The sequence below is a fragment of the Sinohyriopsis cumingii genome, chromosome 2 (assembly GCF_028554795.1).
Source record: "Sinohyriopsis cumingii isolate HCF-2022 chromosome 2, ASM2855479v2, whole genome shotgun sequence".
Taxonomy (NCBI): domain Eukaryota; kingdom Metazoa; phylum Mollusca; class Bivalvia; order Unionida; family Unionidae; genus Sinohyriopsis; species Sinohyriopsis cumingii.
The window spans coordinates 66,888,946-66,913,212 of NC_142962.1; the positions used below are offsets into that span (position 1 = coordinate 66,888,946).

The following is a 24,267-nucleotide window of genomic DNA, read 5'->3' on the forward strand; positions in this document are numbered from 1 at the left end:
TATCACATCTGGTAATCTTTTAACCCATTCACTAGATCTACCTGAGTGAATAAATTCCTTTGAATATTGATAACTAAATAATCTTTCTGCGAGTGTTCGATTAAATCGCTCAACAATTGCCTGATCACGATGAATTTCTGTGTGACCTCGTCGGATAGCAACGTCATGTTGTTTCATTAGCCGTGATACTTCACCTTGAAATTCTTTACCAGGATCAACCTGTAATAGATTCGGCCAACGCAGACCACTCTGTGGTCCAGGACTTCGCCGATAAATTCTTTCAAACGCTGATGCGACTTCGCTAGATGTTTTTGTCGATAACGGTTCTGCTTCTTTCTATCTGCTTGCAACGTCAACAATAGTTAACGCGTATTTGTATGTGACTCCGCTAACAGTGTCATGTGGCAATAAAAACACATCAGCTTGATGAACTTCATTAGGAGTTTCAACATAAAAACCTCCAAAGTGAATTTTATTAGGTGGTGGTAAATAAATTTGCCATATTGCTTGTCGAGATAACCACTTCTTTGCGGTCGCTTTTGTAACCGATGCAGCTTCGGTAAGTTTATCAATTGCTGCAATACCTCGCTGATATCCTTGCGGAGAATAGTAAATCTTTTCCATTATAATTTAGCACGGGAAGTTCCAATTTAGAAACTTTCAGTTTCAGAAACTTTCAGTTTCCAAGTACTAATTTTGTTTTCATTGCTGATTTGATTAAGAAACTTGCCAGTGCTTGCTTTAGCGACTTATTCTTGATTAAATTTAACGCGTGAATTAAATTCACATCAGCGATATGACGTTGTTGTAGATCTTTGTTTAGATATGCAACATCGTGACGATGACAAGCAGCATCAATAGCATTTACTGGAATTTCACCAGGCTTTGGTCTGTTTTCGCTATCAAGTCTGATATCTAGTCGGGTTCCTGGACCGCAGTAATTATATCCTGGAAGATGTTTTTCCCCAGGATATTTCCCCCATGGTGTTCCTGGTAATTTACCTAGCTGAGCTGCGATATCACCGCCGGAAACGCTGGCGTTTCTAATGTTAACATCTCTTTTCACAAATCTAAACTTTGTTATGCCACATCGGACACATTTTCCAGTGATTGCTTGTCTGTTATTTTTTGTAGTAATTGGAGTTATATCGGTTGTCGATGTTTGAGATTTACACTTCACACAATATAAATTCATATCAATATCGTATATATTTAATGGAAGTAGTTGATTTCTCCGCAACACGGCAACGAGATCCACCAAGACATCATCCGATGTTACCAAACTCTATTCGAATGATTATTACAGGTCCATCAGGATCCGGTAAGACACAGTTGCTACTTAATCTGATAATGCGATGGATGAAATGTGATAAATTATATTTAGTAGCACCATCCGCGGATGATCAACGATGTTATGATGTACTTAAAGAATATAATGATACCGCGTCTGAGATAGCCGGCGATAACGTTGTTGAGTTTATCAGTGATATCGATGAAGCACAATCCATTGATGAGATTGACGGAGATATAAATAATTTAGTTGTGTATGACGATGTGATGTTGGAAAAACAATCAAATCCTGCCAAGATATTTTCACGTGGCAGGCATAAAAACACTGATGTTATTTATGTAACACAAAAACTGACACAGATTCCGACAGTAATCAGAGAAAATTGTAATATCGTAGCAATATTTTCAGGTACCGGTATGTGGACAAAACGTTATATTCATCAAAACTGGTGCGATGGTGACATGGACTATTATCGTCTTCACGAGGTTATGTCTCGAGCAGAACCACCGCATGGATTTGTTACAATAAATTTACATGATCCTAAAACACGATACCGTGTAGGACTAGATAATGTTATAAACTTTTGATTGAAAATGTCATTAACAACAGCAGCAGAGGGGCCCAATTATTACCTTTAGAAATCGAAATTACCTAGAAAATGTAAACATTTTTAAATATGAAATATTTTAACACAATGTGTTTTTGAAAATGCTTGCATTTTTAAATATGGGGGGGGTATACTTTTTTTCGGGATAGTTTATTGAAACAAAATAATGACATTGTGTTAAAATGCTTGCATTTTTATGTCAAAAGTCACAGTTTTAGTAGTTGGAATTGACCACGGAGACTTCTATCTAGGTCAAATATAAGTTTCGAAAGAATTGGGGTTGGGCCCCTCTGCTGCTAGTGGTTACGGGTCAAAACGGACCGGTACCAAAAAGGCCCACGATCAAAACGGACTAGTGCTTAAAAGGCCCGGTCCGAAAAGGCCTGACCCAAAAAGGCCCATTTATGTATTAATTACCAACTACTAGTATCATGTCTAATAAAAGTAACTAATACGTAATATCAAATCCATGTTTTACTGGTAAATGTCTATAAATAATGTGCAGTAGAGAATCATTGTACCGTATGTTATTGTTATTGTTGTGGGGTTTAACGCCATATTTCAGCACACGATAGGCTATGCATGGCGGCCAGTATTAATGATGGCGGAAGAACCCGGGAAAACCCCGGAAGAACCACCGACCCACGAGAAGCTACTGGCAAGCTTTCTCACATACCCACGTTAGCCGAATCCTAGACTCGAACCCACGCAGACAGAGGTGAGATGGCAGTGACCCGTAACGGAGAGCGCTTTAGACCACTCGGCCACTCGGGGCCCCTTGTACCGTATCTCAAGTGATCATGAAAATAATTGCGACACACTATAACATGTTCTGTGTAAAATGAACAAAGAAAGCAAATAATAATTGCTTTAGAAAACATTGTATGTAAAGCGAATCAATAATATCTTTGTTATAACATATCAAGACTGAATACGAGATAGTGTCACCCACGTGTGGGTTGTGCATGCCAACTTTGTCATGGTAATGCCTTAATTAAGTAATGACGATTTCATTTATGATGGATGAATATTTTCATTTGCGAAGACTATTGACTCTTCCTGTTTCACATACATTCATTATCTTTAATACCTGTGTATGCGTATTTTTTTGTGTTGATTATAATTTATGCTTTCTATAGACATTTGTTATATTCTGTGCCTTGTAGGCACCGTTTCTACGTTGTGATTGCAATGAAAGTCATGTCACAATTGGAAAATACTTAAGAGGTTATTTATACAAAAATTAACAACATAAATTTGTTTAATGGGTTAGAAAGAGAAAAAGAAGAACAGATATCATGTCTAACTAATATAAGCACAAAAAAGACAAACGCTATTGCCATTTCAGATTTATAAATTTGTTAATAATAACAATCATTATTACTAATACATGAATATTAAAATCTAATATCAAATACTACAACAATATTGCTCATAATGTCTGTCAAATAAATTTAACAGCAAAATATAGTAAACAATTCTACAATAACAGCAACAAATAATCATCGAACTATAAAAACATGCATACACAAATACTCACTTTTCAACCCAAAAATTTAACAAAATTGCACAACAGTGGCTGCCGACGTTACTATTATGATATAGGATGCAATCCTGAAATAACAGAGGGATATAGTAATGTTGTTCACGGTTATTAAGCTTTTCTAAAGATAAATTTCCATGTCATTTCCAGAGATTTTTCAGGATAAAATTACTTTTCAACGTTCACATATGACCATTACTGAATAGAATTAAAGAGCATTTTAGATTATAAAACATGCATTTTCTAAATCTAAAAATGTTTCTCTTTCAATGCTCTCCAAAAACATCAAAGTCAGAAAAGATGATCTTGCACAAACCACAAAATGTATCACATGAAACAAGTTTGATTCTATTCCTATAAATTGGCATGTAAAGTCATTTCAATGTACAGAATAAAAATTCTAACTTTATTTTGCTGCATTATGCTGCTAAGTGAGAACAACATAACGAACATAAATTATGTTTTGTTTCCTTTCAAACCTTTAATTCTAAAGAATTCTATAGCAATATATATATATATATATATATATATATATATATATATATATATATGCATCTCATAGAAAGTAACATTTCCTATTACAGTATATATTATTAAAAAAAAAAACAATAAACACAAATAATATGAATCTTGTCTCGTAAAGAAAAGAGTTTAACCCTGAATTTACCTGTCCCAATAAAATCCCGAACAAGGCTTTCAAACAATCTAATCTCCTTAAGACGATCTGGTTAAAAATCCATCATTAAAAATATTTTCAAACGGGTTGATTTAAATTTTGACAAAAGACCTTCAAAATTATACACTGTTGTATGAACAAGGACTTAATTTTCTGTAAAATCAACTTGTCTTCTTGTAATTTGTCAAACCAGTCCCCAAACCTGTATTGATACAGGGTTCGTATCGTTTTTTAATATATAATACAAGGCACGACAATTTCTCATTTCAACTCTTACATTCAACAGTTAGGACTACAAGTTTGGCTTAAAACGAATAGCAGCCTGTTTTCTAGTCGGAGTTTCTTCCGAATATTCCCACCCCATTTTTCATATTTGGACATTTAGGTTGGGGTGTTGGGTCATTCCAACTGCATATCGAAAATTTGGAATGGTAGTCGCTTACCAGCGGGCCTAAAAAAATTAAACTTATGTTATATCGACTCATATCTGCACGAAATCGATAGGAAAATTATTTATTTTCTCAGAAATGGCAAGTATTATACTCATTTCGTCGTTAACACGCTGATATGTAAGACGAAACTACGACGTAGATGAAACATAATCCCACACTCGCCATTTGCATTACAAGTCACATGACTTCACGAATCTCAGATGACGACATCGGAAGTCCAATATTCACGTGATATCAACAACAAACTCCTTTATAATGCTGTTGTACAGAAATTAAATTATATTAAATGAAAGTCAGATACTTTTTGTAAAAACCAGCAATATGGCCAGTCTGATTAATCAAGCACAGAGCATATGCCAGCGTGGTAGTCACGTGATACAACAAAACTCCAGAAGTTGTTCTCGGAATATATAAATATGGAGAAATTTTCTATTATTTCGTTTTTGTATTTTTATTATAACCAGTATACGATTTTCATTTAATACTTTTTTTCTTTCTCTACAAGATTTGAAAGTGTGGATTGTTAGATTTGTGTACTCATGCGACTAGCAATGCAAATCGCAAGTACCAGGTCACATTTCATCAACGACGTTGTTTGATCATGTCTTTCAGCAGAACAAAGACAATGATTTTAATGCTCACAATTCCTGGGAAAATAAGTAATTTTCTTATTGACTTCATGCATGTATGTCAATGATTTTTGTAACAGGTAGAGAGAAAGAAAGCTTTAACATAATGGCTTACAGCCAGATAGTCTGACTTCTTTTTCCGGCTCGTTAGACAAAACGCAAGCGGCAACTGCTTCTGTGTGTCATTCCTTTCGATGAAGACACGGACGGACATGAGCTGACCCTGTTGTCTGAATGGCTCACCAAGGACCTAGAAGCTATAACCACACTTATTAAACAAACGGACACGAAGGCTATTAATGCGTGCTATTATAAATTTAAAACCGAAAAAAATCTGGAGCTCAGCAATAACTGGTATGTTCCATCCATGTACCACTGTTTCGCTTCTCGCAAAAGTCCTAACTGATATTCAGTTGCCAGCAGGAAGTGTCGTTCCCCATCTAGTCTGATGTCTGCTGCCAAGACGTCATGAGCGTTGATAAAGTCCTCATTCTGTTGTAAAAATCAGAACAAATAGATAATTTTTTTATCAATATCATTCATGTAATAAATTATTATAAGTCGTAATAAATTGATAGACGGGTATGGAAAACAGATTATGGTGAAACAAGATGAAACAATAAGTACCAAAAACTTAATTGTGTGTCGTTGAGATAAATTGTACTCAGCAGGTAATTTAGTAAAACAATGCTAAAATTAAAATAAATAGATTGTAATAAAGTTAGCATACAAATAAATCTCGAATCACCTGAATCAGTGATCACCAGTAAAGACTTTGCCGTTTATTTAGGTATTACATGTAATTATCTTATTTGTTGCTTCGCATGCGCATGTACCTTATGGGAGTAGATGTTTCCTCGTCCCATAGGAAGTTTACAGATAATCGCCTGGGGTAGTTCAGTAAGGAGTGTCCCAGTAATCGTTACAAAAACTTAAAATCGTATTACATCAAGCGATGTTGAGACTGGAGGCATGGCAAAGAGTTGTGATTGTATAGACTTGTATTTGCGTCTTAATTGTGATTATCAAAGTTTCCCTACGTATTAAATAAATCTGAGACAGAAAACAGGTAAAGGAAGTGTGAAAAGTACAAGGCGATCGCTGATTCTTTTGTAATATCGGTACTACAATCTGCGTAATCAGTAAAGGTTTGATGTTTGCTATCCGTGCTTCATTTTTTTTCTAGGTGTTAATCAGCACTAACCAGTGCTTCAGTTTTGGCAGCTCAGTGATTTAGCAGTATATGTAAAAATGTCATTGACTTAGGAGTGAATATATATGGGTATTGTAGAAAAGCTGTCTTTTTCTTCTTCTTCTTCTTCTTCTTATTATTATTATTATTATTAAAATTTATCAATCTTGTAAACGGTCCATTTTAACCCGGGCCTTTTCCGACCAGGTCCTTTCTGACCCGTTACTGGCCTTTCTGGACCGGGCCTTTTTAACCCGGGCCTTTTTGGTACATGGCCTTTCTGACCCGTTACCGTTTTAGTAATAGCCAATATATATTTGTACGAAACGACGGCTGGACACGTACCTGTAAAAGATGGCGCTTTCCATTAATGAGTGGTGTCGCCGGTAAGAGCGAAAAAGACTTCTTTTGTATAATCTGTTTAGTTTAAGATATATGTTTTTGAGTTGTTCCTAAATGCCCCACTACCCTTGTAACTCATCGTCAGGGTTTTACTCGAATTTACCAGGTTAAGTTTATGTGTTCAATTAATAGTCGCAGTTGTTAAGTACAATGGTTGTGCATGTGACTTTTGTCTTGAAATTCAAGTTGCGACTTTTTACAGTACCTTATCAAGTAACTGCTATTTTAATTTGAAATTTTAAGTTTGGAAAGGAATTAAGTACGAAAAAATGCAACGGTAGGAAAATCCTGCCTTTGTCAGATGATGATTTAGCACCCAACTTATACTATAATGTTCGCAACCATTTAGACCAGCGAATTGTTCTCCGCCTTTAATTATATATATATATATATATATATATATATATATATATATATATATATATATATATATATATAACACGGTCTGTTATGGAGTGTCAACTTTGTTATGCGGGCGGATTGTTGAGCCGCTGGCTACTAATAAATTTGAGTGGCTTTTGTATCCAGACGGTAAGTATAATCCGTCTTCAGTTGATCCATGACATTAAATCCTTTAGAACACTTACCTTTTTAGCAGTAATCTCAGTCAGAATAGAACACCTATGTATTGGGGTTGTTGTTTCCTCATCTTTGTATTGCAGACAATACCAACATCCCAAAACTGTCAAAATGCATTAGTCTGTTCTCAGTGGAATACTCTTTGATATCTGGTTATAATGAGTTGCTCTTGCCTTAGGGGTGATGCTGCTGTTCTGATAGGGATTAATACAGGCAAAGACAAAGTTACAGGAAGTGACTGTAATCACCTATTTGCTGACAAATGTTCCCTGAATACAAAATCTGAGTCTGACATACAACAGAGTATAGGCCATTTCTCTTCAGCTTGTGACAGCTTTGGTCTCACAGTTGGTATAAGGAAGAGAGAAATGTCAGACTAAAAAGAAAATTTTGTGTTGCCAACCCTGCTGTAGCCTTGCAAAACCTAGACAGTGTACAAATGCCATGCTAAGAAGCTGAACCATTTTCACATGGGTTGCCTGAGGAAACTGAAGAGGATAAAATGGCAGGACAGGGTCCCATGAACCTCTGTTCTCACATGGGCAGGTATTCCAAGCATCCACACTCTGCTGATGAAATTATGTTGAGATGGGCACCCTAAGTCACCAGGATGGCAGAAGAGTGGCTGCCGTAGAAGACCTTCTGCAGCAAAGTAGATGGAGGGAAAACAATCTCAGGGTGGTAAGAAGAAATGGTTCAAAGATTCCATCAAGTTATTGAAAGATTGCAACATTGACCCTAAGTCAGGAGAGATTTTGTACAGTAGTGTTTCCCAAAGTGTGGTACTTGTACCACTGGTGATACATGAAAGGGTTTCAGGAATTGTGCAGCAGAAAATAAATCACTAAAATTTGTACTGAAAAACACCAAATAACTGGGAGAAAATTGATGTCCCAAAAGGGGTAAGTGAATGTTAAAAGTATGGGAAACACTATTGAACAGGATTGCTCAACCTTTGTGCATACTGTATTTACAGACTTTGAAAGGCGGAGAATTGAAGAAGCTTGAGCTGTGAAATCTCAGAACTCCATCACATTCTCTAAAGCAAACCCCAGTAGCATCTCTTGTCAAGAATGCCGCAGGCAGTTCAGAGCACAGATTGGCCTGATCAGCCACTCCTCACATTCTCACAGAAACCAAACCAGTTAGTAATGTCATGGTCATCTTTAAACTGGAAAGATGAAGAAAAAAATACAAAATATACCAGCATTTATTATAATACATACCCATGTTTTCATAATTATGTTTCTTATGAAGTTAGTAAATAATTCATTAAATGACACTTTTTTTTTATTTGGATAAAGTTAGTTTCCTTTGTCATTACTTCAACCACAAATAAATTTTTTCTTTTGTTTTATGATAGCCATCAAAGACTTGACATTTTAACTTGTCAAGCTACCACAGTTTTGAATGTCTTCATTGTCTGATACATAGTTTCTTACTTGCATATAACAAAGAAGGGCCTATATGTATTGTTGGTCATCATGAAAATCATATTCTAGTGTCTCCTGAATAGATGGTTATATTGACATAAGGTTTCGCTGAAGACTTCTTATACTATCTAGTTGATCCTAAATAAAAATAGTGCCAGACTATTGCCAAAAATTATCTTGTATAGGTGTACAACATATTGACACTGTTGCATAGCTAAAGTCTTGTTAAGCTAGGTATATGGTGCTTACTCTGGTGCATTTTTAGTTCACCTGGTCCTAACAGATTATGGTATGGCCTTTTGTTTCTCATCAGATGTCCATTCATCCATTAGCATGATTTTACACCTCCTAAATACTTGGCAGATTGCTATGAAACTTTACACACACACATTTTCATATCAAGATCTAGTTGATCCTAACTGGAAATGATTGTCTGGACATTCAGTACAAGTGTAAAAGCAGCCTTCTTGAAAATCTTATTTCTGCTTCTCATTAATGGACAAATTATATCAGCATGTGGTTTTCACTTACAGACTTCTTATATTTGGTTGGTCCTAAATGAAATGAAGTCCAATTTAAAAATCTTATTACAGCTGCTCTACCTGAATGTGAAGTCATATTGGCATGGAGTTTTCACTCGATGACTTCCTATGATACCTAATACCTAGTTTGTTTTAAGTGAATATGATGCCACCTGGACATCCACTATGGCCACCACAGTGGCAATTTTGAAAATCTTCTCACAGTGCTATTACAAATAAATGGACAATCATTTTAGCATGTGGTTTTCACTAAAAGATGTCTTAAATGCAGACATGAATTTTCTGTTTTAAAGCAGATTTTTCTTGATATATTCCATTTTTTATATCATCTCCAATCAGGGCTTTTTAACATGGTCTGTATGGTCCCATTCTGCATTGACCCTTGTAAATTATTTGTTACCTATATTAGTTAGCATACGCCTCTCAAAAAGAGTATTCTGATAGGTCAAATGTTTAAATTCATCCAGTGAATTTTTGTGTAATGGAAACTGATGGCAATGGAAAGAAGAAGCATGCGTGCAAAACAAGGGGTCCCGATTTGTTGAGAGAGACCATGACACAAAAGGTTCAGATAAAGGTTTATAAAAAAGTATGGGAATGGCTGTGGCAAAAATTTGACGGAAATTTAGTTGGTCAGTTTATAAGAAAACTGAACGCTAGAGGATTGGCATTTTGTGACATCTGCAAGAAAGATCTGAATTGTGGTAATCGCAGTTGGAAGAGTTCGGAACATCACCTACAAAAGAACCTTACTGAAAAATAGAAGCACTGAAGGCATCTGCAGCAGCCCTGACTTGAACAGCTAATCCTAGCTCCTGGGCCACAAACTTGAGGCAAAAATGACATTTTTTAAACAGGACATTTATTTTGTGCTTTCTTTTATTTGAATTGTAGTATGTACGTGTTCACATGTTTGTTTACTGGACTCTTTTTTTATGTTTATTAGCGGAAAACCTGGCATATTTTTGTCATGGCAAATGCAACACAAAAACTTGGTTACTGTACAGTGCACTTCTTATACAATTTTAGGAAAAAGTAATGAAATGGATAACTATACAGAATGAAATTTTTCACTGAATTATTTAAATATAAGGAAATCTTTGTTATTTAATATCACTGAAAAAAATTAATAATGTTTTCATTAATTTTACTTGAAACAGTTCCAAGAAAACAGACAAGTTTATTGAATGTGAAACCGTTTGTCATAGATTCATTCTATTTTGCTCAACAAAATTCTCACAATAAGGGTAATCTTTTCTCTTGTAGCTAATTAAAAATTGAAAAATGTCAATATAAATTACATTCTGTTTAATGTTTTTGTTCCAGCTTGAAAAGCCAGATTATGAGGATGGACAGCTTCCTTGTGTCCCTTCTGCTGATTTCTCAAGTCTTTGGGGTGAATAAAGAAAACTTCAAAACTTGTGATCAAAGTGGCTTCTGCAAGTAAGTGTCTAATTGGAATAGGTGGACTAAGCGTGTGATGAACTTACAAGCTTATCATTGTGTATATGTATTTATTAGTTGTTGTTATTTTTACCTGCAGATCTGTGTGGATCAAAGACAGTTTTTGTTTTTGTTGTGACTGAATCTTGGAACTGAAATTTTCAAAATAAGGTATAAAATTATGTTGGAGCCAGCAGGTAAATACTCACAGAAGAAATGGTCTTAAAGTCTGAACCTTTTTTTGTTCCTTTATTGTAATGAAAAAATTAGGCTACTTCATTGAAATTTCCCTTGCATAACATTGAGTTTTGTTTGTATGGACTAAAGTATTCTCCCCCACATTACAGCCATGTGGATTGAATCCTACAACTACTACTTTCATACAGTACAGATCAATAAGGGTTTATGATCAGACATGATCCATTGTGTAATTTTTAATTCGATACATACAGTTCAGATTGATTATGATATAGTAAACATGTGACCCATTATTTTTACATGAAAAAGATTAACAAGATTCCATCTGACTCCAGCATGAGTAAGGGTGCAAATTACCAATGGACTTTGAAAAAATTAAGAAAGTGATGTTGATAGTGAGAAGAAGGGTAGGCAATTAAATGGTTGAATACTTATTTTATAATTACTTGGGGACTAATTGTCAATAAATAGCTTCTTCTATTGAAGTTGTTCCTTTTTTGTATAAATTATCTTTATTTTCAAGATAACCAGTCTCAGAATGATCGTTGAAAACATTACTGCAAGAGGTTTCAACACACATCACATATATATCAGTGATATGTGTATTGAAAGGGATAAACTTTCAATGTATCATTGAATTATTTGATCACTGTAAATTAGGCTTCTGCAACATCAAATAACTTCACGGGTTGTTAAATTTTAATTGAATTTTGCATGCATTTTTATTGTCACTGCCTTTTTGATCGAAGATTGATGTATCCCATATGTTTGTGTAAATCACACAAAATTTGTATGAATTTGCACTCCTGGAGACCAGTGATGCACAATAACTCTGACAAATTAGTTTAAAGTCACAAAAATGAAATTGTACAATTTGTATTCAGCTGTTCTCCCTTAAAGCACTTGTCATGACATAAGTCACACCAGTAGAATATCTTTTTTTCATAACTGTTTATGCAACTGGGTTCTTTAGTTGGACATGTATGGTTGTTAAGCTGAAATTGATTAGCTCATTGAACACTGGAACAAGCATTATGTCCTTGCTAAACCTTGCATCAGTGAAGTTTTACAAATGCATGTTGGGCTACCTAGAGATTCCAAAAAGGCCATTTCCTAGAATCTTCATATTTAGACAATGGCAAATACTGGCTGATAACAGTGATCATGACAACAGTTTTTAAAGTTATGAAGTGTATCAGATTAATGGCACTTAGAAAGTGTTCATGGCGAGACCAGTGAGTATTTTGAACCTAAAAATGGTCTTAAATATGAGTGTGATGTTGATGCTGGATTCACAAAAATAGACAGCATGTCAGTCAACCCCCTCCTTTCAGTGGTATTTTGAAATTAAATGTGGAAAAGGCAGAATATCAAGCTAAATTAAAATACAGGTAATTTAAAAGTAAAGTGCAATTTTCATTTCTTTTCTCACAGATTTTAGCCCTGCATGATCTTGTGCTACAAAACCATATAGCCCTATAATGGTTAAGATAAATTTAATCAACAAGAATCTAAAAAGGAAATTAGAAGTAAAGATATTTATTTGGTCAAAATAATGTCTGAACATTCATACTGTATCATTGATGGGCTTGAGATCCCAATACAGCATTTATGGAACAGATGTAAATCTGGTATAGTAGTCAGTGAAGCACTGATTCAAGAAAGTGAAACTTCCGCAGAGCTTATGCTAGTGAAAAATCTTTTCTTGGAGCAGAAATACCTGTGAGCTGTGGAAAATTGTAAATGACAACCATACAGAACCATTTCCATACTTGTTCCAGCTGGCTATGCTAGTTATGTACATGTCCCTTCAGACAGCAGACTGTCTAAGGGGGTTCTCAGCACAGAACAATATTCATGCACAGGTAAGGAACAGATTAAGCTCAGAAACAATCAACAGATTAATGCTTATACTAGAGGCGACATCTTTGAAAGATTTTGATTTCAACAGGGTTCTAAAAGAGTGGAGCAGAAGAAAGAGATGGATATTGAAGTGTTAGGTAAATATTGAACTATGGCTGTTTCCTCCTTTTTCTTCTACTCCCCCTTATTTTTGTGATGGGGGGGGTACCCCCACTTTTGAAAAAAGCCTGGTAGCATCTTGGACCCATATGTGCATACCTGTCCACACTCCAGATTAAGAAAAGTGTTACAAGTTGCTTTTTTTTTAAAAATTAGTGATAAAGCTCATTAAAATTTTTATTTTTATTAGTAAGACTATGAACACAATTTACGTTGAAATTATGTTTCTCACTACCTGGTTCAGGCCTTTATGGATTACTGGCTGCCACATGGTCTGAGAACTTTTGGTCCTGCTAGGGTTCATTTAGCTTAAAAGTATCACATAAGATTAAACATTTTCTTCAAAACCTGCTTTATTTTACATGGTTAATTTAATTGAATATCAAGATAGAAAAATTGAGACAAGAAATATATTCTTGTTTAAAATGAATCTCAGTTGATAATATTTTGATCTTCGAAGGTTTCATTTTATGCTGTGTGTGTGTGTGTTTCCATCCATTTGCTATTAAATGATCAAGCTTTTATGCATTATTAAATAATCAAGCTATTATACCAAGGTTTAAAATCATCTTGCTTTCATATTTCTTTTTTACAGACGACAGCGGGCCATGGAGCCAGGAAAGAGTCCTTATGTGGTATTGATGGACTCTATAAATGTGAAATCCAGTAAAATTGAGGTCCAGTTACTAAATAAAGTGAATGATGTAAGGTTGCTTCTTGAAGTGTTCACCTTAGCTCATAATACAGCCAGAATAAAGATAAATGAGCTGCAGCCATTAAAGCCTCGCTATGAGATTCCACCAGGGGATGTCTTATTAGGGGAACCTAAGCAACAACAGTAAGTATTGATTGAACCCATTTTCAGTCAGGCATCCTACCTATCTTTGGAGACCATGTTTTCTGCGAACAAAAAAGTCCTGTCGCGAGAAATGGACTCTTTGGAAAAGAATGATATATTCACAAATACTGCATTAGATTATACAGTCATTAACTTAAATGCCTTTCTTAACAAACATTCTTCATCACTATTGGAGTAATGATGTTGATTTGGTAAGTTAAAAATTGCTGACACCTTCCATAAGTATGGAGATCAGAATCAAATAAGATTCTGACATCCTCTTGAACATATATGTTTGTAAGTCTTAAACGTTTTTTATTTGTTCACATTTTCATTTCCCTGTGACAATGGGATTTAGATCAAATGAGGACTACCATTTTTTTGTATGTGTGTTATTTGTTTTCTCTAACATGATGAGATTGATAGATGGATCTTTTTAACATGATCTAGACTTGAATTTATAAATTTTTCTTATATATGTATGGTACTTAACACAGTTGCCAATATAAACATGTATTTCGACTAGTTATGTTTATATTTAAAAAAAAGCACATTGGGTACTTGCATCTTTTCTTCAGCTAACTGACTTGGTTGGTTATAATACGGCTTGGTACATAACATAGTCAGGTTCTATGGACCCTAACCATCGTGTTATAGCATGGTCACACTATATATAGTAAATACAGTGTGTTGAATATTTTCTTGGATAAATTAGGTCCTAATGTAATTCAGGAATGTATGAGCAAAAAAATGGCATGCACTGATTTATATTCAATTTTCTTGAACTTTAATGGTTTCTCACATCTGTAATGTTTGTGAATTTCATCTGATTGCAAGAAGTTTGATTGAGTGCTCATTATTATAAATGGATACAGTGTGTGATTTGTAGAGTAAAGATGGACACAAACTGCAAGTAACTGCATTTATTTATTGATGTAGCATCAGATAGTCATTACCTTAGTATAGTGCTTTCAAGTTCTGTTTTGCACACGATCATAATCATATATTTATGTATGCTTCTCATTACTACCGTTACTTTTGTAATCAAAACAAATGAGATAAGGCAGAGGGATAAGGCAGGCTTTGAATATGACTTTGGTTCATATTTTACTATAGATATTGATACCAATGAAATTCGTATATTTGTATATACAACATTGGGGAAAAATTGGTATAATTCTAGATAAGTAACTAGAAGAAACTAAACATAAATACAGAAGAGAACATTTAAATTGAATTTCTATTTAATTAGGGTCCCACTCTACAAAGTCTGCAAAGCTCTGTAATAATGTATATATGCCCAATAATCTGGGTGTTCACTCATTTGTCCAGCGGTCAACAATCTGGTTTTGTGAGATCACTTTACTGGGAATTGTTAGATTAAAACTTGATACGAAATTTGGTATGAAGCTTTATAATGATGACACCTTGAATGAGTTTTATTTCCAGCACTATGTGACAGAAATTGTGCCTCATAATTGCCTGACCTTCTGACTTTGGTTTCTATGGCATTACTTTACCAAGATTTGTTAGATTTGAACCAAGTTTGGTTTGTGGCTTTATATTGATGATAGCATAAATAAGTTTGATCTCCAGAACTCTATGGCATTATTTACAGCAGTTATGCTTCCTGGTTGCCTGTCTTTCTGACAATGGTTTTTGCAAGGATTGTTGGATTTCAATGGAATTTGGCATGTGTGAATTGCATGCCAAACCATATTAGGTATCTATTTCAGTATTGGTCATTTGATGTGTGCTTGAATGAGTTTCATTTCCAGAATTCCATGGATATCCTAACTTTGGAACTAAACATTTCCAATATTTGTTGGAGTTAGTTTAAGCATTTTTATACTGATGATAACTTTAATGGGTTTAAATTCCAGCATTTCCTCCATTTTCTCATAAATGGGCTCTGATTGCTTGTTTCTTTATATAAGGCTCAGCTCAGCTATATTTAAGATGTGGGGCTTTTTGAGGTCCACCCAGCATTAATAGCTGAAGTTTTATTTGTTTATTTTTTTGACTGCTTCGGTGACTTCGGATGCAGGAAGTTGTGGGATTTGATCCCTGGCCAAGTCATACCAAAGACTTATAAAAATGGTACTAACAGCTGCCTTGCTTGGCATTCAGCATTAAGAGGTTAGTGTTAGGACTGGTTGACCTGGTGTCAGGATAGTGTGGCTAGGTGGGGCATCATGCTACATGTCTGTGGCATGATGCCCCAGTGGTAGACATAACTATAAACTGCCATCAAACACACGTTTGTTTCTTTTTCAGAATAACAGTTACAGATAAATCTAACTCGGGTGTTACACTGACCTTTGAAAACAACAAAATAGTAATCCATACTGATCCATTCAGGATTGATTTTCTGGCTAATGAGACACCTGTTGTTATTATAAATGCTCAGGGATTACTCAAGTTTGAACATCTACGAACAAAGGAGTAAGTTATTAATTTTTATTTTATGATTTTTTAAAATGTATATTTTAATATTTCTTTGTTATCTTTGTGACTTTTAGAGGATGAAATTAAACTATATGTGACTATATTACCAGATTACTGCTGATTCTGATCATATTTGAATTTATATTTACTGTTACATTTTAAAATCTATTGTATATCATGACTTGAAAAAAGTATGTATTAGGTGCAAATATATTTTTACATTTTTCTGCTAATTAAAAGAATTTTACAGATGCTTGTCATCAGTCATATGTAAATATAATTGGCTTGTCCAAAAAAAATTGATTTACATGTTTTTAAATTGGTAATAGAAGTATGTACAGTTTTGTGTTTTTAATAAACACTTGCAAACTCTACTTAGATGAATACAAACTAAAGAAAGTAACAATTTGAAATAAAAGTAACTCTTTATATCAGATTATTTTCATGCTTTGATTGGTGGTAATTTTTTTACCTTGAAATCATCCCATGCATTATTATATGCCACATCCTACACTCCATTACACCCTCATTTTTGTTCTTTGAGTTTCATTATGATTTCCGTCGTATACGTCATACTAACGGTATCAAAACCAGCCTATCCGTCCTAACTGTTTTAGGGGCTGGTTTAGCGAGATGGGCTCAACAATAAAGTCATGGTTTTCCAAAACTTTCAGACAGGGTAAACAGGATCCAGTACCTAACGAAGGAGGGGGAGAGAGCAATGCAGATGCACAGCAGGTTTGTCTCAAATTATTCGTTGTTGATTGTAATATTGTGTATGTTCTTGATACAGTTGAATCTGTTTTTGGAGACTACCAGTTGAAACCAGTTATGGCTCTGAAGACAGGTAGAACTTAGATAATGGCTTTTTGAGCAGTTATATCAAATACAGAATCAAAGTTTTGGTCTCGTAAGACATGTGGTCCTTTGGAAGAGGTCATCTTTAGCACTGGCTCAACTATACAGTCATCTTATTGTTGAAATCTACTTAAAATAAATGCTCTCACCATGGAGGCTATTACACATCCTTAAAACCACAATTATGAGAAAATCTTTAGCCATTAAGCTCTTTTGTCTTTGTGAAATTGAGATTTATTGTGCTACTGAGAATGCAGTTGCATTGCATCATAATTTTGACATAGTGATGCAAGGTTGGGCCTAGAATTTTCCAGGTAGTCACGTGCCTGATTATTTGGTGTTCTGGAAAAGCTCTGCTTTGTGGAATTTTCTGCTCATGATCTTGCTTCCAATAAAGATTGCTTAACTTAATGTACTCTTGGAGAGAGTGGATATCATCATAATGTAATTATGACTCTGTAGTAATTTCTTGCATGGAAAAGCTGCTTCACAGTGAATTCAAAGCAAAGTTCTGTGATTCAGGGAAGCCAAAAGAAAAGGTTATGACATATCTTTCCTGATCTGCCTTACCATGCAAATGCAGATCAAGGTCTGTTTGTTCTGCTTATTACTCCTAACGAACAAGCACAGACCCAGATATGCTGGCACATTACTTGATGGAAGATCTGAATCTATGCAGTTTGATTTAACTTACAAGTGAGTATATATGGAATGTCTTGAGTTATTTTCTGCCTTGCAAATATGACAAGTGTTGCTATTAGTAATGCAAGGATATGCTGCATGGAAATTTGCTTGTGGACTAATGGATAAATGATTTCCTTCTGATTGGCAAGTGCATGATTTGTCATTTCTGACTGCATGTACATCTTTGATTCAACTGGGGCACAATGGGGATGATTAACATTTAGAAGAAAACAAGTTTGACATAACACATTTCTAGTAGTTTTTGGTAGTTGTTAAAAGGGTTAGTAATACTGTGGCTGGTGATGTGTCTGGAACTTTGTTTTCTATTAGTTTCTGACATAGATATTTTCTCATGCTTGATTTTTTTTTAATGCATTTAGAGGTCAAATCTAACAAGTTTGCCTTTTTGTTTTAGTTGCGCTTTCTTGCCACAACAGGTGCCTGTAAAATCTTTTTAAACTGATTTCTCTCTCCAAAAATTATTTTGATAAATTTCAAAAAAAAAAGTGTCAGCATTTTACTGATTGAATAACAACTCCATCTGGTCAAGCAGAAGACAACAGTGGTTGCATCCCTTGATAAAATAGTTCTTAGCAAATGAACACTGCGACCAGATCGAGATAGGAAAAGTTAGGTTAGCAAAGAACCAAGATATCTCTGTTACATGGGTAAGAAATAAGGGTCTGATGGTGGAGTTGGAATCAACATTGCTTAAGGTTTTTGGTTGAAGTGTTTCTATATGTTCATAAATCTTTAACCCCATTGAGCAGTTGTTGTATTCTTGGATCATAAATTATCAGTAAGCACAAGTCTTTTATCTCCATATACACACATATACATACATGCCAACCATTACGCTTTTGGCGTAATCATTATGCTTTTTTCACTAAATTACGCCTTACACGTAAACGTATATGGATTACACTTTTTCGGTATATCCAGCTTCCAAAAAAAATCAATTGTTTGTTTTCTCGTTTTTATTAACATTCCATTAATCCCACAGACCGTATTTTAGAAAAGACGGCTTCTACGTAACTACAGTATAAGAGTACACTTGTCAGTGGACTTGTTTGTACTTTCCGAATATTATCATGTTCTATTTATAGCAGCTATCCTATTACCAAGAAACATGCTGGTTCTACTTTCAAATTTTTGACCTCGTATTCTATTTATAGATGTATAGCTTAATGAGGAGAGAACAGACTTCTTTTCTAATTTTAATCTTTACGCGCAGATTATTTGTTCTAATTGAGAACCAGTCTAAATGTATTTGGTGCTAAAAAGTATAATTTATTTTAGTTGATGCGTATATGAGAGCAAAATTATCTCCTTTCAAATAATTTCGCAGGTGGATTAGAAAAAGGCAAAAAATAAATGAAACAAAAAATAACAGATTCCTCCAAATATGAAGACATGAAAGCAGCATTACCGTGATCACATGATGTCTATTACAGGCCGTGTGGAAAGAATTGTAATATTTGGCGCTAAAAGTCTTCAGATGGATTCTAGTCGATGTGTGTGTTAGACAAATTTTCCAAGAATTTCACAGATGGATCAGAAAAAGACAAAAACCGAAACCTCCAGAGATTCAAAGATGAATACATGAATGGCATAATACACCGTTCCATTCTAGGACAGCATCATGCTCATTGCAGTTTATGCAGAAACGATTTTAATATTGGTCATGGTAGTAAATTTGAATCGGAGAAACACTTGAAAACAAAGAAACACATCGAATTAGCTCATCTTATGAACTCCAGTACTAAATTAACTTTTTGTTTACAGCAGAGCTCAAGTACGGACATGAATGTTATAAATGCAGAGGTGTTTTTACTGAGTTCTTAATAGAACACGGACTACCCCTAGCGGTAACAGACCACGTTGTTCCTCTGTTCAAGCGGATGTTTCCTGATTCCAAAATTGCTGAAAAATATGCTTGTGCAAGAACAGAATCATCTCATATTGTTCAGTGTTTAGCAGAAGATACTTCACTTAAAATTGCAGAAGCAATGAAAATTGGGCCGTTTAGTATTACCACAGATGGGAGTTGTGATTATGACAACAAAAAGTTGTACCCAGTATGTGTTAGATACTTTGACAATGAAAAAGGCAAAGTCATGAGTGTTCTTCTTTCGTTATTAGAATTAACAGTAGATTCCACTGGACAAAACCTTTTTGATTTGCTTGATAATGCTTTGAAGAAACATGAAAAAAGTTGGCAGAACTGTATGGGGTTTTCAGCTGATAATGCATCTGTAATGACTGGAATTCATAAAGGAGATGCATCCTATATTTTGAAAATGTCTCCATCAGTGTACATAACAGGTTGTCCCTGTCATTTGATGCACCTTGCTGCTGGAAAGGCTGCTGATAAATTAGAAATAGATATTGGTCATTTGTTAATAGATATCTACTATTATTTGGAGAAAAGTAGTAAAAGGAAGCAAGTGCTAAAGTTGTTACAAGATCAGTTTGATCTTGAAGACTATAAAGTAATAAAGCGTGTGTACAAGATGGTTATCCATTGGCAAATGTATTAGCCATTTACTTGAGCTTTGGACAGCACTACAAGCTTTCTTTCGAACTGAAAGTAAATCTGCACAGAGAAACCGGGGGAAAAAAAGTGAAGAAGAGTGGTACAAAAGCAGAATCTGTTATTGTAAGTCAGAAGAGAACAAGAGATGAAAGTATAGATAGACATACTAACAATAAAGAGGATGGGTTATCAGAAAGAAAGACATTTAAATCCATGGAATTTTTATTTGAGAGGCCTCTATCTATCCAGCTTCAAGGCCTCCAGGCTGAGACCAAAAATGTGAAAGATAAAACTTGTGACCGAAAACTTCAACCCATTGTCAATAAACTAAATCAGCCAACTGGATCTGGTTCTTCAGAGGATAAATTGAGTACAAAGCATACTGAATCTTCTCATTCTTCTAAGGGCAAAACTAGCAAAGTGGATACTAAGATGTCACAGAAAGAAACAGAATCTGTTCATTGCTTTGAAGAATGAAAATGTGAGATGGTTTTCAAAAAACTTAATCCAGTTACAAAACTGCTTGTTTATGAAGAGTGCCATTCCATTGTTTGATGCAGCATATGTTTTCTTAGAGAAAGAAGAACCATGCATTCATATTATGCACAAGATTCTGTCAAACCAGTTGTGCTACATATGAAAACTTGAAGTAATAAAGGATGTTAAAAGATGAGAGGGGCAAATAAATCATTGTTCATTGAAATTTTAGCATGTTGTATGTGGATTACTCTTTTTCTGCTTGGATTCCTCTTTTTGACCACTTGGATTACACTTTTTCCTCATTAGGGGTTGGCATGTATGCATATACCCTCCCAATACCTATCCAGACAAACTAAAGGTCATTTGGAAGTCATGTTATGTTTTTGATTGAAGATTTTTTGCATGTTCACTAAACCATTATAAAATCTAGGCTTGGTTTTTATTTGAAATTTTACTCTATGGCCATAGGTCCCTTATAGCAAAATATATTTCATACTTATACTATATTCATACACCCATGCTCTCAAGCTGATCCTCATTCAAGGTCAATGTCTGTTGAAGTTTTTCTGTATGGTCATATAGCCTAAACCCAGGGAGAGACGGGCTTGTCAGGGTTGGCAGGTCTGCTCTACGCTTTCCTACTACCGACCTTTGATTATCCTGTAAGGTGAAGGTCATTTGAAAGTTTGGTTAAGTTGTAAGATAAACATTTTCTGTATGGCCGTGTGTCCCAAACCCATGTTGGAATAGCTTCATACTTGGATTGTGGAATTAGTAACTTTTGCCCTTTCATATCCACGTAGCACTATCCCCTTTGACTCTCCTGAAAATCCTGATCAGGTTAACATTTTTCTGTATGATCAGGGTTCTGAATTCTGAGATTGATAGTTATTCCACTTGTAATGTAGAATTCACAAGTTCGGTCCTTTCATATTTATGCACCCCAACCCTATTACTGTCATTCTTGCAATGTCATGGTCATTTGAAGATTAAAAATAAGAACAAAGCATGTTTGTATCATGCAGGGGAGACATAATTTCACAGAATTTCTTTTTGATGAAAGTTTTTTTTCACTCAAAAGTGTTGATGATAGCTGGTGACTAATGCACTGCTTTTTCAAAAAGATGGTAATATTAACAAGATTGAGTGACTCATTTTTTGCCCAGGCAGGAGAAGTGGAAGAAGGGGAGAAACCAGCTGAGGAAGAAAAGAAGGAAGAAAATGGAGAGCCTAGTATGTGGGAGGAGTCTTTCAAAACATTCCATGATTCCAAACCTAATGGTAAGCCATGTTTTACAGACCAATCAAAGATGCACATATTCTTTAATCACCCATTGGTAATAAAATATTTACTCAACAACATGAATATTAAATATTATCCTGACTGGGTAATCTCACTTCAGATTGTTCAGTTGCAGCATTTGAATTGCTCGGAATAATTTTTAGTAAGATTTGGAGTTGTATGGTAAATGGGCCTAACCGCATTTAATTGACCTAACATAACCAGTGGTATGTGTAGAAAGTTTCATAAATGGATGGCGTTATTATAAATATATAAAGCAAATATGTTCACAGAAACAAAACTTATCTATTCAAGAAGATGTTTGGTACATTTACTAAAAAAGACAGAATCTTTGTTGGTTTCTTTTGGATGCCAGACAGTAATGTCTTTCCTTTATAGATATTGAAGTTTCACGGTAATTAAATTTTTTTAACTTGTTCCTTTTTCCATAATTTTGTTCCACTTCAAAATTTTTACCCTGCAGCAAAGGATATAAAGTATTTGCATCTTGGTCCATCTGTTTGTGACACTTTCATTTCCACCCTACACGTTCAATATGTTTCAGATAAATTAATGAAACATGGAATAGTTATTATATATCATCACCTAAATATATATATATATATATATATATATATATATATATATATATATATATATATATATATATATACACACACACACACATACAGTGGAACCCCGCTATTAGGTGATAATTGGGGTTTAAAAAATTGGGTCGCGTTAATGCGTGGTTTTACAGTATTTTACTTTTTCAGAGAACAAGTCATTGGCACATATTTGTGTAGTCGGGGCCCCAAGTGGCCGAGTGGTCTAAAGCGCTCTCCGTTACAGATCACTGCCATCTCACCTCTCTCTGTGTGGGTTCGAGTCTAGGATTCGGCCAATGTGGGTATGTGAGAAAGCTTGCCAGTAGCTTCTCGTGGGTCGGTGGTTCTTCCGGGGTTTTCCTGGGTTCTTCCTCCACCATTATTACTGGCCACCATATATAGCATATTGTGTGCCAAAAAATGGTGTTAAACCCAACAACAACATATTCGTGTATTCATGTCTAATGTATATGATGAAAAGGGTATCAACACTGTTTACAATCATGCCATCATGCCATGCAGTTCATCCATAATGCATGTAATTCCAATGAAAAATTGCACACAGATTTACAATAATTATTAATTTTGTCCCAGATCATCGTGTCTGAATTCAGCGTCTAATATACAGCATGAACAGAGTATTAACAGCGTTTACTTGCCGTCTGATATTGTACCGTCGGGGCTTGCAGTTAATCCATAATACATGTAATTCTATTGCAAAAATTGCATACATATTTGAACTATTCAATAATTTTGTCTAATTATGTGTCTGAATTCAGTGGGAAATATTAACAGCAAAATTAAGAAAGATGAAGCACGTGTACGTTGTGTACAGTTCATTACGTTCCAGGGTCTATGAGTGGTGTCTGTACAAATTTCACATGCGTCTCCGTGAACATTTATCCATTGCAAATTTCTAATAATTAACACTTGTGCCCCTATTTGTTTGAACGACTACAGCAAAAATAATTAACAACACATGATTTCAGCGTGCATATTATAACTTTTACTTCAGATTTTGTGAATATCGAAAGAAACTACTATACTAATCATTGCGCAAAGTGCAGAGAATGGCTTACGTTTGTGAACTTGCTTTTCCATACCGGTAAAATATTTTTAGAAAAAATAGGAAATTAATAATGAGTTCATAAACAAACACCATACAAATGTAAAGCAAGAGAACTAAGTGCAGTAGGAATGGCAATGGTCACGAGTCACTTTTATAGCAAAAATTTAAGCTGAATGTATGTACATTTTTCATACCCTTTCAATTTCCATCTAATAAAGCAGACATTATTTACTGGTCAACTGATTGCGTCTAATAACACCACCAATCCCAGCAAACATGTTGGCGACTTTCGTTTTTTGTGGTTTATTAAATTGTGAGAATCTTTTATCAACCACTGCATTGTCTGCTGCTCGGTTGTGTATGCAGTTAAAGAAGAAACGCATGTTGCCTATTTTTTGAGCAATGTTGTATACAGAATTAATTGAATTCAATCACAAAGACGACTTACTGGTTTT

The 24,267-nt window shown here is 34.8% G+C and overlaps 1 protein-coding gene across 2 annotated transcripts in view; it reads left to right on the top strand.

Moving 5' to 3' along the window:
- Window positions 1–6,654: 6,654 nt before the first annotated feature.
- The window catches only part of LOC149805080 (neutral alpha-glucosidase AB-like), a 97,180-nt gene continuing 79,567 nt past the window's right edge, over window positions 6,655–24,267 (top strand). The window contains exons 1-6 of one of the 2 annotated variants that reach the window (XM_089947158.1): window positions 6,655–6,776; window positions 10,673–10,789; window positions 13,605–13,847; window positions 16,125–16,292; window positions 16,913–17,033; window positions 22,020–22,134. In XM_089947158.1, coding sequence (XP_089803284.1) covers window positions 6,745–6,776; window positions 10,673–10,789; window positions 13,605–13,847; window positions 16,125–16,292; window positions 16,913–17,033; window positions 22,020–22,134 — 796 coding nt within the window. In that variant the 5' untranslated portion in view covers window positions 6,655–6,744. The remainder of the gene's footprint in view (window positions 6,777–10,672; window positions 10,790–13,604; window positions 13,848–16,124; window positions 16,293–16,912; window positions 17,034–22,019; window positions 22,135–24,267) is intronic. The other variant, XM_089947167.1, reaches the window with a different exon arrangement.